At 41.0% G+C, this 14,164-nt stretch overlaps 1 protein-coding gene across 2 annotated transcripts in view; it reads left to right on the top strand.

The window, feature by feature from the left end:
* carm1 (coactivator-associated arginine methyltransferase 1) overlaps window positions 1–14,164 on the top strand; it is a 32,717-nt gene that overhangs the window by 5,137 nt on the left and 13,416 nt on the right. For both annotated transcript variants that reach the window (XM_022215399.2, XM_051960675.1), the window contains exons 2-7: window positions 3,690–3,815; window positions 7,189–7,295; window positions 8,635–8,739; window positions 9,762–9,872; window positions 10,006–10,183; window positions 11,074–11,164. In XM_022215399.2, coding sequence (XP_022071091.1) covers window positions 3,690–3,815; window positions 7,189–7,295; window positions 8,635–8,739; window positions 9,762–9,872; window positions 10,006–10,183; window positions 11,074–11,164 — 718 coding nt within the window. The remainder of the gene's footprint in view (window positions 1–3,689; window positions 3,816–7,188; window positions 7,296–8,634; window positions 8,740–9,761; window positions 9,873–10,005; window positions 10,184–11,073; window positions 11,165–14,164) is intronic.

Here is a 14,164-nt window from a genome sequence, read left to right as displayed (position 1 = left end):
AAAACATGTCGTTTTGTCCTAATTATGCAGAAAATGAAGGCAGTTGCTTGAGTTTCTTTATTTCCTGGAAGGAAGAAAAGCTCAATTTCAGCAAAAACAACTTATTAGCTGCACCTCAGCAGTTAAATGCGGTTTAATATGATGCTTGTAGTTCAGATTAGCTAATTGTGGTGCATTTACCAAACATAAACGTCTATATTTTAGTCATTTTTCCTCTTAAGTTTGATGCAAGACCTCAGCAATGTGGCCAAAAAGGCTGATTTTCTGTCTTCGATGATTTGTCCTGTCAGCAGCATCCTGTCCAGCCGTGTCCATATGGTACATACGTGATGCAGAGCCCCAGAACCGATCGTCTCATTCGTCTTTGCGTGACCGCTGAGCTCGTACAGTCACAGCGTGGCTGAGGCAGCAAGAACAGACTTAGAGAGGAAACGGCTCAGTGAAAAATAAGAAACGTTGATTCTGTTCAAAGACGACAGCTGCACTGACTCATTTAGTCGAGGTTTCTAGAAATTGTCAGGACGGAGCGTTCATTTCTCTCCCTGAAATGCAGAAGTGAAGGGAGGAAGAGAGAAACGCCAGCAGTCCGATGTATGAAAGCTGTAGATCAGGGGTGTCCAACATGAGGCCCGTGGGCCAAAAGTGGTCCTCCAGAGGGTCCAATCCGGTCCTCAAAGTGTAAAAATTACAGAGAAGACATTAACTGCAGATTGTAAATTAGTAAAACTATAAATTTAAAATCATTTCTAGACCATGACTAGTTGTTTGGATCATAAAGTAAAATACTAGATTGTTCTTTTGTCGTTTGTCATTTTTGTAGTATTTTGTCTTCTTTTGTCGTTTCTCTTCTTTTTGTTATTTCTCGTGTTGTTTCCTTTTTGTCTCATTTGTTTTTTTTTTATCTTTTTCCCTCATTTTGTTTCTCGCTTTTGTCATTTTTTTGTCTAATTTTTGTCATTGGTCCTTTTTCCGTTACTTTCTAAATTTTTTCGTCAAATTTTTGCCTCTTTTTTTTCGTATAGTTTTGTGTCGTTTGTCACATTTTTTGTCATTTTGTTTCTCGCTTTTGTCATTTCATGTCGTTTTTGTCATTTTGCTTCTCATTGTTGCCTTGTTTTTGTTGTGTTTTGTCTGTTTTTTTGTGTGACTTTTGTCATTTGTCTCGTGTTTCCATCATTTTATTTCTCGTTTTGCTCTTTTTGTGTTTCCTTTTTGTCTTGCTTGTGTTTCTTGTCTTACTTTTGTCATTTTGTGTTTTGCTTTATTCGTTGTTTTTGTGTACTGTTTTTGTCGTATGTTTTTTTGTCTTGCTTGTGTTGTTACGGTAGTCTATTTTTTTGCCGTTTTGTTTCTTGTTTTGTGTCATTTTTTTCACATTTTGTCTTGTTTTTGTTTTTCTGTTGTTTTGATCATAAACATAAATCTTATATCATCACTTCCAGATGACTAAATGTTGTGTTCCTTTGTAGACACTCTGTAACGTGAAAACGATAAACTGAGGCTGAGTGTTGCTGAAACTGTCCTTGAAAGCCAAATGATTTCACCCATGCAGGGCAGGTTCGTTGTCCGGCTCGTTAAAAACAATCAAATAAAACCGTGATTATGTCATCGATGTTATCTCAGCTTGAGCTTTAGACTCCAGATTGATATCAGAAAGGCTTTGTTAGAAGCTGAAAGTGATTACTGAGGCTGTGTGGAATGAAACATTTGGAAAACACACAGAGACTTAAAGTCAGAACAAGTGAGCCTCTGCTGCTTTTTTTTGTAATTCTAAATGTGTCTTTTGGCACCACAAAACCACATTTATTGTGCTGTTTTCATTTCATTCTACTTACCACGTCATTATATAAAACATGCACTGTTTTGCTGAGATAATCAGCATCGCTCATCTCCTCTTCGTTTCTTTCCACAGCTTTATTGATATATTTTATTATCCTAATAGTCTTGCTTTATGCAGTTAATTATCTAGCAGAGCCAAGGGATCCTGTCAGTCAGCCAGAGCTCTGCCACATCATTTCTGCCTCATGTTTGATGAGATTAGATACGTGTCTGAGGTTTATGAACACTATTAATGTCTACACAAAATAAATGGATCATCTGTTCGTGTTACGGTAGATGTGTTTCTGTTGTGTGCTACCGAGTGTTTTGACCCTTATTCAGCAGTGCGAGTGGTTGAGGAGAGACTCCACTGAGGTGCGTGACTGGCTTTCTTCCCAGAAGATGCATCTCTCTAAATCTGAAGCACTGCTCTCAATCCGTTAATAGACGCTGGATTAGCTCAGGCTGCTTTGTGGGTCCACGCTGGGCCGGCTGCACCACCACGATGTTTTTCCTGCCTGGGGAAATATTTGCATAGGGCCGTTTTTAACAGAGGGGATTCTGTAAAGCTTCCTTGTGTGATTTTGTTTCGCGTTATTTACTTTTTTCCTCATGAGTTATTTCTTGAGATTGCACTTTTGAGTGTAGAATTGAGGAAAAGATGACACGTATGTTTTTAAACTGGCGTTAGTTGTGTTTTCTGCAGCTGTCAGCACACAGAGCAAAATATTCCGTGGCACTAAACCCTCAAACATTCTGTGTTTGTGTTTTATTGCACGGAGCTTTCGTGTGAGTAAACCTGGTGATGAATTGACTGAGAAACACAGTGGAGTCGGGGGTTTATTCTCACAAACGATTTGACTCACAGACCCAGAGGGGCGGCTGTAGTGGACCCAGACCTGGCATCATAGGTACCCGCAAACAGTTTTATATAGTGCAGCAGATGGCTGAAGGATTCAGGGCTAAAAATAATCTTTAATACTGAAACTCAGCCTGTGGTTTCATTGTGAGCGCTGGAATCTTTGAGCAAACAGGAGGACAGATCGTGGATGAACACAGACTGACCAGCAAATGACACTGAAATAGACTTCCACCTCAGAGAGAAGGCCGTAATAAATGTACTCACCCCTGTAAAGAGAAATTAAGAAATGACCTCTTAAAACTGAGCTATATATTTACGATCATGGTGAACATTTACACCTTCACTGTGGGTTTGTAAAGTACTGAGAGACACATGCTTGGCTTTAGAGTGTTTGCTGGGTTTCCTGACATTAGGAAAATAATAAAATTAGATCATCTGGATTCAGCCTGGTCTCCTGCTGCTCTATGTAGACAGAAATATATGCAAACCAGTCATGTAAATCCTGAAACGGGGACAAACCTGACACTGATATTATCCGCAGGTGTGGAATTATTCCACTTAAACTTTCTCTATAAATAACTATCTGAGAGAGTCTAATGCATATGAGTTCCTGCTTTTAAATAGTACAAATTTCAGCGTTTGTGTTGATGCCTCTGCAGCCTGTGTGGAGGGAGGCAAAGAGGCTGAGATTGAATGCATCTCTCCCACACAGGAGAGGGTTGTTTTGAAGCTGAATTTTCTGTTAAAGAGGCAGCAGAACAGTCTCTCTGCCCTACAGGCAAAATGCTGGACGTTATCAAAATTAAGACACTTTTTAAATGAGTTGTGCTTTTTGGTTGTATTTTCTTTAAACTGTGTTCTTCAGTGGTCTGTAGAAGAATAAAGCACCTAAATGTTGTCGTCTCGGTGAATTTACCCGTTAAAGTAAAGTTTAGGCAGTATTTTTAGACGAATCTTTGTGGGAAATGAAAGTATCCTAACTCTTTCCATTCCCTGTCTTTCTTTCCAGGAGAGGAGGCGAGTGTGTTCAAGTGTTCGGTTTCCAGGGAGACGGAGTGCAGCCGCGTGGGGAAGCAGTCGTTCATCATCACACTGGGCTGCAACAGCGTCCTGCTGCAGTTCTCCTCACCTGCAGGTACAGAACCCGCCGTACAGTCAGACCGTCACAGGCTATCACAGACCGTTTAGAAGGCAGTAAATAGTCAAAGGAACACTTTGGAAAGACCTCGCTGTCTTCCTTAACCCTCCTAATGTCTTCATTTATAGGCACCAAAAAATAGTGTTTCCTCGTCTGGAAAAAATCCCCAAATTCAGCAAAAAAAATGTCCCCAAATTTCTGAAAATTTGCAAAACTTTCAGGAAGAAAATTGCAATAATTCCTTCAAAGTTTCCCTTAAAAGTTTTATTTTAAAAAATCTTCCAAATGTGGCAAGAAAATTCTAGTAAATATTTTTTAAAAAATGAGTAAAAATCTTCCAAAATAATCCTATAAAAATCTAAAGTGATTAAATATATATCAGTAAAACTTCTGTTTTCTTTAAGATCATTCACAAGAAAAAATTGGTTGATTTTTTTTTTGTGAATGTTCTTAAGAAACGTTTTTAACATTTCTCTTTTTTTCACCAAAAAAGGTTCAAAGATTTCCTAAAAATGTTGAAAATGTGGACATCAGAAGTTTCACTGTGAAAATGCATTTTTTTTCCACATTTTCAAACTTTAAAACGGGTCAGTTTTGACCCACAGGACGACTCGAGGGCTCAGAAGTTCTGATCTTTATTAAATGTAAACAGATTTAGAATGGTGCGTTTTTTTTTGAGTGCTCATGTTGAAGTATCTCAGTGATGCTGGGAAAAGCAGGTCATTTATTCAGTGATCAAACCTCCTTTAGCGGCAGTAACCTCTGGTGGTTCAGGAGGATTTTTAAAATGTATTTGTTGCTGTTGGTCCTCACATAACTGCTCCAGCTCAGCCATTATCTAAGGATTTCCTCTAAGCCTTCGGCTTCTACTCTGGGCATCTTGTACTTCTGGAGGCATCTTGTCTGTGTGCGTGCTGTACGAAATCATCTCCATTTATAGAGATTTTGTCTAACTGATGATGATCTAAACTGTTGCGAGTGATTTCTAGCTTCATGCAAAAGAAATCTGGATTGTTTTGTCTTGTGCTGCAGATGTTTGAGTGATGAAGGAAGTATGCAGGTCCTTTACTGCCTAATTAATAAGACGTATAATTAAGTAAAAATATGAGGAGCAAAATGTAGCTATAGTATCAAAAAGTACTAGTTTGAGGCCTCTGACTGATACATTACCATGGAGCATGAATGTGTCAGCAGGACAGGAGATGTTGAATCGTTTGAACATTTATTGAAATAAAGAACTTTAGAGGGAGAAATCACTATTTGGTGAAGCCACTCAGACGTCTGAAATGTGACCCAGTGCTTTTTCTGAGATGCCAGAAGGCAGAAAGTTTGGAATACGCTGGTTTAATCATTCAGTGTGCTGTATTTTAAAAGCTTGTTATAGAACGTTCATTGTTAAAAATAGCTCAAGCTGTCAGATAAATGCAGTAAAGTAGAATATATAATGCTTCCCTCTAAAGTTTCGTAATGTTGCATAATAGCCTAAAGAGGAAACACTCAAGTTAAGCACAAGTTCTTCCAATTTTACTTGAGTAAATGTACTTAGTTACTTTCCTCCAATGCCTGACTTGTAGGACAGTAGGTCGCAATTACAAACAGTACACAAAGAAAACAGTGAAACATACAACAATAGGTCACTCTAAAGGATAATATTTCACAATAAAAGGACATTATTTCACAATAAAAAGTCACCAAAAAGGACATTAGGTCAAAATAAAAGGACAGTAAGTCACAATAAAGGACAATATTTTAATATAAAGGACAGTATTTCAGAATAGAACAACAATAGGCCACCACAAAGGACAATATTTCACAATAAAAGGACATTATTTCACAATAAAAAGTCACCAAAAAGGACATTAGGTCAAAATAAAAGGACAGTAAGTGGACAATATTTTATTATAAAAGGACAATATTTCACAATAAAAAGTCTAGGACTGGACCCGAATATGCCCCCCCCCCCCGTCAGACGTTACAGGGCGGAACGAATATCCGGATATTCATCTTTAACATGGCCTGAATATTCGGAGACCAGAAACCACTATTCGGGCCAGCCCTAAAAAAGTCACAAAAAAGAACATAAGTTCAAAATAAAAGGACAGTAAGTTACAATAAAGGACAATATTTCACAATAAAAGGACGATAGATCACAATAAAGGACAATATTTCACAATAAAAGGACAATATTTCACAATAAAAGGACAATATTTCACAATAAGGGCCAGTATTTCACAATAAGGGCCAGTATTTAACAATAAAGGCCAATACAAAAAGTACACTTTGAATTTGTACGGTCTGCATAACAATGATTTGTGCATTATTAGCTATAAACAGACTCTGTTAGTTTGAAATTGTAACTTGGATAAAGAGCTGACCAGATTTTATGACAGTTTTCTGTCTAAATGTAATTTTCTCACTGCCTGTCACTGAAACACACATCCCATGTTTGACAGGACTTCTATTAATTTTTAGTACACCTAAATATACCAATTAGAGGTACAGATTAAATATATCTCCTGTACTTCATTTCTTTAATTATTTTGCTTAATCTGTAGTTTATTTTGTCTATCAGTGCACTGGTGTCAAAATGTCAAAAATGTAAAAAAAACCAAAACCTTCTACTTAGATTAGAAACCAGGCAGCACTTCAAAGACTGAGGAACACACCATTCTTTACATCTTTGGTTTCACATCCGCTCGGTTGTTGTGGATGTTATCAGAGCGTTAGCTAAAGTTAGCAGCTCGGTCATCGTCTTTATTTGGTTTAGGGAAGCTGATACTCGCATGGTGTTTGCTGAACACACGTTCATCCTGAAAGCCTTTTCTCTTGTGGCGTTAGAAGTCAACAGTGAAGCATAACTCTGCCACTGTCTCGCTAAACTCAGCAGCCAGTTAGTTAAAAATCTTAGAATTTTTCATACTTTAACACTAGCCTTCTGGCCCATGTTTGACACTCCTGTTATAGCACAATATCATATATGAAGCTAACAAAGGGCATCCATGTACGTACAGAAATATATGTTTGTCCTGTGACTTCTATTCTCCATCCAGTTTACCGGTTAAAATACTTTTTCCATTCTCAGTTCGTATCATTTTGATGCTGGTGATTTTCAGGGGCTTCTCTGTGGGGCAAAAAGATCCTCTCTGTGGGGCAAAAAGATCCCGCTTGGCAAATTATTGTAGTTAAATAAGTGATCTAAAGACATCAGAAAGTCTGCTGCTAACAATTGTTTATCTGTTAGCTACAGCCGATTACAATCAGCCAGTAGCGGTTTTCTGTACAGTCAAAGTCCATTTAATGCATTGTAGAATAAAAACAATTTATTTTGTGACGCTAAAACTAAAAAGTGTGCGTTTGTTCTCTGTTTCAGACTTTCAGTCCTTTTATAACCTCCTGAAGAATTGTCGTGGACATCTTACTGAGCACTCAGTCTTCAGCGACAGAACAGAGGAATCCTCTGCTGTACAGTATTTCCAGGTGAGCGGAACGAACACACACACACACACACACACACACACACACACACACACGTTTGTTTTTCTATACCGGTGGGGACTTACCATTGACTCCCATTCATATCTAACTCCTAACCCTTACCCTAACCCTAACCTTAACCATCACCAAATCAATGCCTAACCCTAAACAAACGTTTTTGCACTTTTACATTTTTTATTAACAACAATATGGCCAAGAAAACGGTGTTGCCACCCGTGGGGACCTCATTTTAGGTCCCCACCGTAAGACAAGTCCCCACCTTTATAGCAAATAGTCAGGTCAAAGTCCCCACCGGTATAGCAGAAACAAGTACACACACACACACACACACACACACACACACACACACACACACACACACACACACACACACACACACACACACACAGCTCTCAAATCAGATTACACAAACCATGGAAGATTATGCAGCAGACTCAAACATGAAAGCGTTTTGAATCCACTCTGCCTTCAGAATCCAGAAGAATAATAATTACCCCATGCATGCATGCTTTGTTCTTTGCTGACTATTTATTACAGTTTACTCATTATAAGAATGTTCAGTTGTGAAAATAGTCTATTTTTGGCTCCATCTGAATAATTTTGTCTTTAAAAGTGATTGTAAGTCAGTTCCAGGAGGCATTAAAAGAGCCTTTTTTGACTCTCATCGCATGCAGATCTGCTCTGTAAATTACCGCCCCGTGTTCTCCTCTGAGGGAGTAAACTGATCCCCTAAAGGAAGAAATGTGTTTGCTTCATGCCATGTCTGTGCACGCCACTCGTTATGTGGTGTACCTCAGTCTGAATATATGGAGAGCTGTTTTGCATATAAGGTATCAGAGCGTTTTATTTTCAAACTGTTTGCCTAAAGCAGGAATGTTGTTGTTGTATGACTGGCTGCTGCCTGCCACGCATCACAGAAAGAGCTTCAGACGTACAGAGAAAATGTGTGTTTCCCACAAATATACACTCATCTTGTCCTGCAGCTGGAGTTGCAGAATAATCAACCAGTCAAACAGAGAAAGATGCTTTCATCCTCATTTTAAAGGTGCTTGTGTAGCAGTTGTACCTGCACATGTCCGTCTGCTTTGACTTTGTGCTCTTCAAACCAAAAACAGGTTTAGAGGATGTCTCATGTTGTGTGTTTTATCTTCTGTTAATAAAAATGATTTACTTGGATTCCTCTTCTGCAGAACCATGAAGTCTAAATTGCAAAAATCCAACTGAAATGTCTCTTTCTGAATGTCCAGACTCATCTATTGATTTCATGGTCCTAAAGAGAGTTCGTCAGATTCTAACCATTTCTCTCGTCGTGCCCCTGCAGTTTTATGGCTACCTCTCCCAGCAACAGAACATGATGCAGGACTATGTTCGGACAGGGACTTATCAGCGGGCTATTCTCCAGAACCACACCGACTTTAAGGATAAGGTAATTTCCTATTGCTGTATAAATGCACCATTTAACAAAGGTTAAGGTGCGTTTGAAATGGATGTGATACGTGTGAGGATACATTCTCTTAGTGGAGGACAGCCCCACATGGGACTGTTTTCTTAATCCACTCCCACATACACCTGCAAATGTATGAAGTTCCATCATTTTTGTGTCTTCTCCTGTCCCTCGGGGAAAACACATTATTTCACCGTGTTCATTTAACAGAGAAATGCATACCTGTTGGTAAAAACATAGCAAAGGTACATAAATATGAGCAGGAAGAGACGCTTACTTGGACTAAGGAGGATGGAACAAGTATGATTCTAACCCAAAGGTGGCAGATTTATCACAGCGAATTCCCTTCCATATTCGTCAGTAACAACTAGGAAATCAATCCACACATCATATTTGCTTTGCTTTGCTTTTGTATTGAACAAATCTGCTTTCTTGACCCTGTTTGTTGACGTCCTTCTGGTTGCGGTAAATCGATCACTAGATTTGTCTCACAGGATCCCAGTGCAGTCCTCTGCTTTAGAGGCAAACAAAAATGTAAAAAGTCTTGCTAACGTTCTCGGAGTTGGTGGCTGATTTGCTCAACAACACACAGTTTTTTACTAGATATTTATTCATCAGAACAGTGTACAGGAGGTCCTCGACTTACACCGGAGTTCTGTTTATATGTACATACACAGTTTTAGTTTACATGTTTTTACAACTACAGTGACGACAAAACGGTCATTAGCTCACACTGAAAGACAACTCGGTAGGGAAATACCGGCAAAAATGTGACCGACACTGATCCAGTTCCCATGTAACGATGAAACGCCGTACGTTAAACCGAGGACCGGTCCGTAATCAGTTCCAACATAACAAACGCTGTAAGTCGAGGACGTCGTAAACCGAGGACCTCCTGTATTGGTTTCCCTTTCTCTTTACATGCCTGTCATCTCTCCAGAGTTGATGCTCGACGTCTGGATGCAAACACAGCTGTAACGTGCTTCCTGTTGTCTTTTCTCCAGGTGGTGCTGGATGTGGGTTGTGGCTCGGGGATTCTCTCTTTCTTTGCAGCTCAGGCTGGAGCCAGGAAGGTCTACGCTGTGGAGGCCAGCACCATGGCACAGCATGCCGAGGTACGCACACAGATTCATGCTAACGTCAGTGACTCCGATTAGGTTTTAGTTTGCACATTCACAGAGGAAGCGGCTCAGTTTACTTCTGTAAGCAGCATTTCCAGCTCTAATGAGGGCATCGTCTCCCTCACAGGTGCTGGTGAACAGTAACCGTCTAGGGGAGCGCGTGGTCGTCATCCCGGGGAAGGTGGAGGAGGTGACGCTGCCCGAGCAGGTGGACATTATCATCTCAGAGCCCATGGGCTACATGCTGTTCAACGAGCGCATGCTGGAGAGCTACCTGCACGCCAAGAAATTCCTCAAACCCAACGGTGAGGCGCTCTGGGGCCGTGGAGAATGGGGAATATATGCTGAATGTTAGAGTGGAGGGTGAAAGAAGAGGAGCAGTAGCAGCCTTTAGCAAGCACTGCATGTCTGTACTTTAGCCTCAGGGGCCGTTTACACGAGGACCATCTTAACAGAAAACGCAAAAGTGGCATCTTGTCATTTTACGTTTAGACGAGCGGTTTTGAAGGAAATCTGCGTATATACGGTGACTCTATAGTGTGTGGAATTCGATTGGATATGCATGCCAGGCAGCTGGGTGGCGCTGTGATAAAACTCTGCCATGTCTACGCGCATGCGTACGATCTCCCTTTTCGGATCTCCGCCGCGGTAAATGTTCATGAATGGAATCTGTAGAGATTCTGTACGTTTGTTGGTACGACTCCTGTAGTGTACATAGAGCTGCCAGAGTTGCTTGAAGGTACGAAGGATGGAAATAATCACACATCTTTGTTTACTTCCTTGTACCGGCCGGCAAACCAAAGCACCGGCGCACGTATGTGACATAATCGCGTACGCGACGTGGTCAGATCTCGGCAAAGTTTTGCTGTTTAGACGGAAACGTAACGGCGGAGCGTTTTCTACTTTTCCACTCTGGAGGCCGGTTTCAGATTTTTGCGTTTTTAAGCCCCCAAAACGCCGTCCTCGTATAAACGGTAGGGTGTTTTGTTGAAATATTTTGACGTTTTTACCTGCAAGCGTCCTCGTGTAAACGGCCCCTCAGATGTCACCTGATTGGATAAGTGAGGCTGCAGTGAGCACATACAAACATGCTTTCATGTTCCCACTTGATTGGATGCCACATTTCATTCTGTGTTGTGTGTTGCTGGCGGCGCATTAGTTTTCTTGACTGTCGTTTCCTGTGCGGGTGTTTCAGGTAAAATGTTCCCCACCATCGGAGACGTCCACTTGGCCCCCTTCACAGACGAGCAGCTCTACATGGAACAGTTCACCAAGGCCAACTTCTGGTAAGGAGGGAAGCCGGGCGGCACCTTGGGCATTCTGTAGCCTGAACTGTTTTGATGTTTTTAAAACTCTTAAGATACGTTTCATCTTGAAACATCGAATTCAGTCCCCTGCAGAGGCCCTAGCAGTGTTGTGGAATGGTTCTGTATGTGATTGTGGCCTGTCAGCAGATGCTGGGGGTTGTTGAGACGGTGCATTGTGCTGCAGGAGGCTGTTCAGCTCTTTTTTGGGGGAGTTTCAGTCAAATACTGTCACTACTGGCAACTGCAGATGCCTGGAAGATCGTCTTAAATGAATAAATGATATTCAATTTGGAAATCCATTCATCTATCAACTGAATTCAGCGCTTATTAATGTAATAAATTATGTTCTTAGAGATTATTGTTGTATGCTAATGAGAATTATAAAACAATGTGATATGGAACCAGATAATTCTAGGTCTTATTGCATTAAAAAGATCTTAAATTAGTTTTATGGCAGCTCTACTGTGTCACAGATGCAACCGAAACAGAGCTCAGATAAATTGTGTTCCTCCAGCAGCAGCCTCGGGGTCTTAATGAAGGTCTATACAGGGTTACAACAGGGAACATTGCTCCCAACAGTGTAATGTTACCTCTGATAGAATGTGTCCTCCCTTTGTTTGCTGGGTTTCTGCTGTATCTAACTTCAGGGTGAAGCGTTTACTCGATATGAGCCGTCGTAACCTTTCCGCATTTATTGGGTTTTGTGCCACAATTATTCACACATAATGGTCTTAATATCTCCCACAGCTGTGCTTTGAAGCTCTGCAGTGTGAAGTTGTTTTCTTTGTATGAATTTGTTTGTGAGTCAAACTTGCACTGATTATGCACTGATCTAATGTGATGCATGTGAGATGACTCTATCGGCTGTGTAGTGCAGCTCGCTCTCCTCCTGAATGACCCGAAGTACGCGTTGAGACCTGGTGTTTTGTTGTGTTTGTTGTGTTCGTCCTTGTAATGTAACAATCCAACACTTCATGCAGGCAGCTGGAACTTAAAATTAGGATCACTCCAGCTCAAGTGGGAGGCCTCATAAATTTATGCAAATCTGCTAAAACATTTTAAAATATTCAATCAAACAGCACGTCACAGCTCAAAATTGCTGTGTAGCCAACTCCTCGGTCATTTTTGAGACTTTAATTTAAACTGACAGTGTTTATTTTTTTGTCAGACAGTGTGTCAATTTGGAACTGGAATAGAAGTGGATAAATTCACTGTTGATGTCTTTGAGACATGAATGAAAATGTCACCTAGTAAGGCTGTGAGGGAAGCCAGATTTCACCAGAAAATTGTACCAGAACTTTATAATCCACTCTGGTGTCACAAAAGGTGCAGCAGCTGGTGTTGTTTTGCTCCACTGTCTTGATGAAACTGATTGTATTGCACTTATTTAGAGCATTTCTTAGCCCCCAGCTTGTTTTTATGTCTTGCAGTTTGTCCACAAGCAGCACAATGATCCGTACTTTAGTCTGTGTGGTCGTTGCTTGTGTAGCATCAGATTCCCACACGGTTCGATGTGCTAACGACGTGCCAAACAGCTCTTCAAAACACAATCCGTAGTAGTTTGTTCTCCATCAACAAAATGGTTGTTCGTGCCTCTCCTCTTCTGTCACACTCAGTTTTATTCTTACATCTGCTGCCATTAGCCTCGGTATCATCGCTGCTTTTCTGCACCGCTGCTCTTTTCCCACACATAACTGAAACAATCTCTTTAGTGCACAGCAGGGAAAAAGTCTGACCTGAGTTGTGTGGTTTCCCAATTTTAGCACTTCTATCAAGAGATAACGAACCATGTCTTCATGTCACGTCTGCAGGTGTCTGATCTAGGGCTGCAACTAACGACGCGTCGACGAATCGTATGAGCACGATACGTCATCAAAAGCGGAAGTGAGCGCGCAACGCAACAGAAATCACCTTCCGAAAAAAAAAAAAAATCGCCGTCGGACGGGAGCGCGGAACATGGACGGACATGATGCAGCGCCGATGTCCGTCTGTGTTCCGTGCTCCGGTCGGACGGCGATTTGTGTTGCATTGCGCGCTCACTTCCGCTTTTGATGACGTATCGTGCTCAGACGATTCGTCGACGCGTCGTTAGTTGCAGCCCTAGACTGAGCGTCTCTGAAGGTTTTAGGTTCTCCTTCGACGGCGTGTTAGCACAAATCACACACTGGGGATGTGGAGCTCTGAGTGAAGCCATAATCCTTTTACTGGCAGCTTTTAGAATCAGCATCATATTATTTCAAACGTGTTTATGAACTAGGAGTGTCTACATATGAGAAATTAGTTTCAGGAGTCGGTGTGATACTACCAAGCGATCTATAGGTGAAGCTGTTCCACTGTCACTGACACCACAATCAATACCTCGTGCTTTTAAGCCATATCAACTCATTTTATGAGCCTTCCTGTGTCTTCCATCAGACTCCCTGTGTCCTCCAAGGGCTTGTGGCCCTCAGGTTAAGAACTGCAGGTCAATACAACTATATTTAGAGTAGAGCATGACAGAGGGTTAAAGATTAATGGTCTTTTATATCACCTGCGCTGCCTCCTTGCACCCTGGTTGTTTTCCAGCTACGCAAAGCAATTAACATCCCATATGCAGCAATTCAATATAACAAAAAAAAGTCACTTGGTGTCTTAATAACAACCTCCACCTTTGGCCATTAAAAAATGCAAACTTGTGATAGATTTCAGATGCAGATTTCTCCCCAAATCTGTTGTATCAATGCCAACAGCATCTAAAATCATCGCTCACTTGTACTGATGTCTTAGCACCAACGTCAGCAGCACGGGCAAATGGAAAACTGAAAACTGACCACGTTATGTTAAAAGCTCAGAGTAAACAAAGCCGCCTCTTTCATCCTCACCTCATATCTAACAAACTGTAGCATGCAGTCAACAGAACTTCCAAGACAATTCACACAATCAGAAGAGCAAAATGCATACTCTGACCCCTCTCACCATCCCATCATCGCTCCATAGGTG

The sequence above is a fragment of the Acanthochromis polyacanthus genome, chromosome 2 (assembly GCF_021347895.1).
Source record: "Acanthochromis polyacanthus isolate Apoly-LR-REF ecotype Palm Island chromosome 2, KAUST_Apoly_ChrSc, whole genome shotgun sequence".
NCBI lineage: Eukaryota > Metazoa > Chordata > Actinopteri > Pomacentridae > Acanthochromis > Acanthochromis polyacanthus.
Note: the sequence above shows the minus strand (reverse complement) of the source record. Positions and strands in the feature narration are given on the sequence as shown.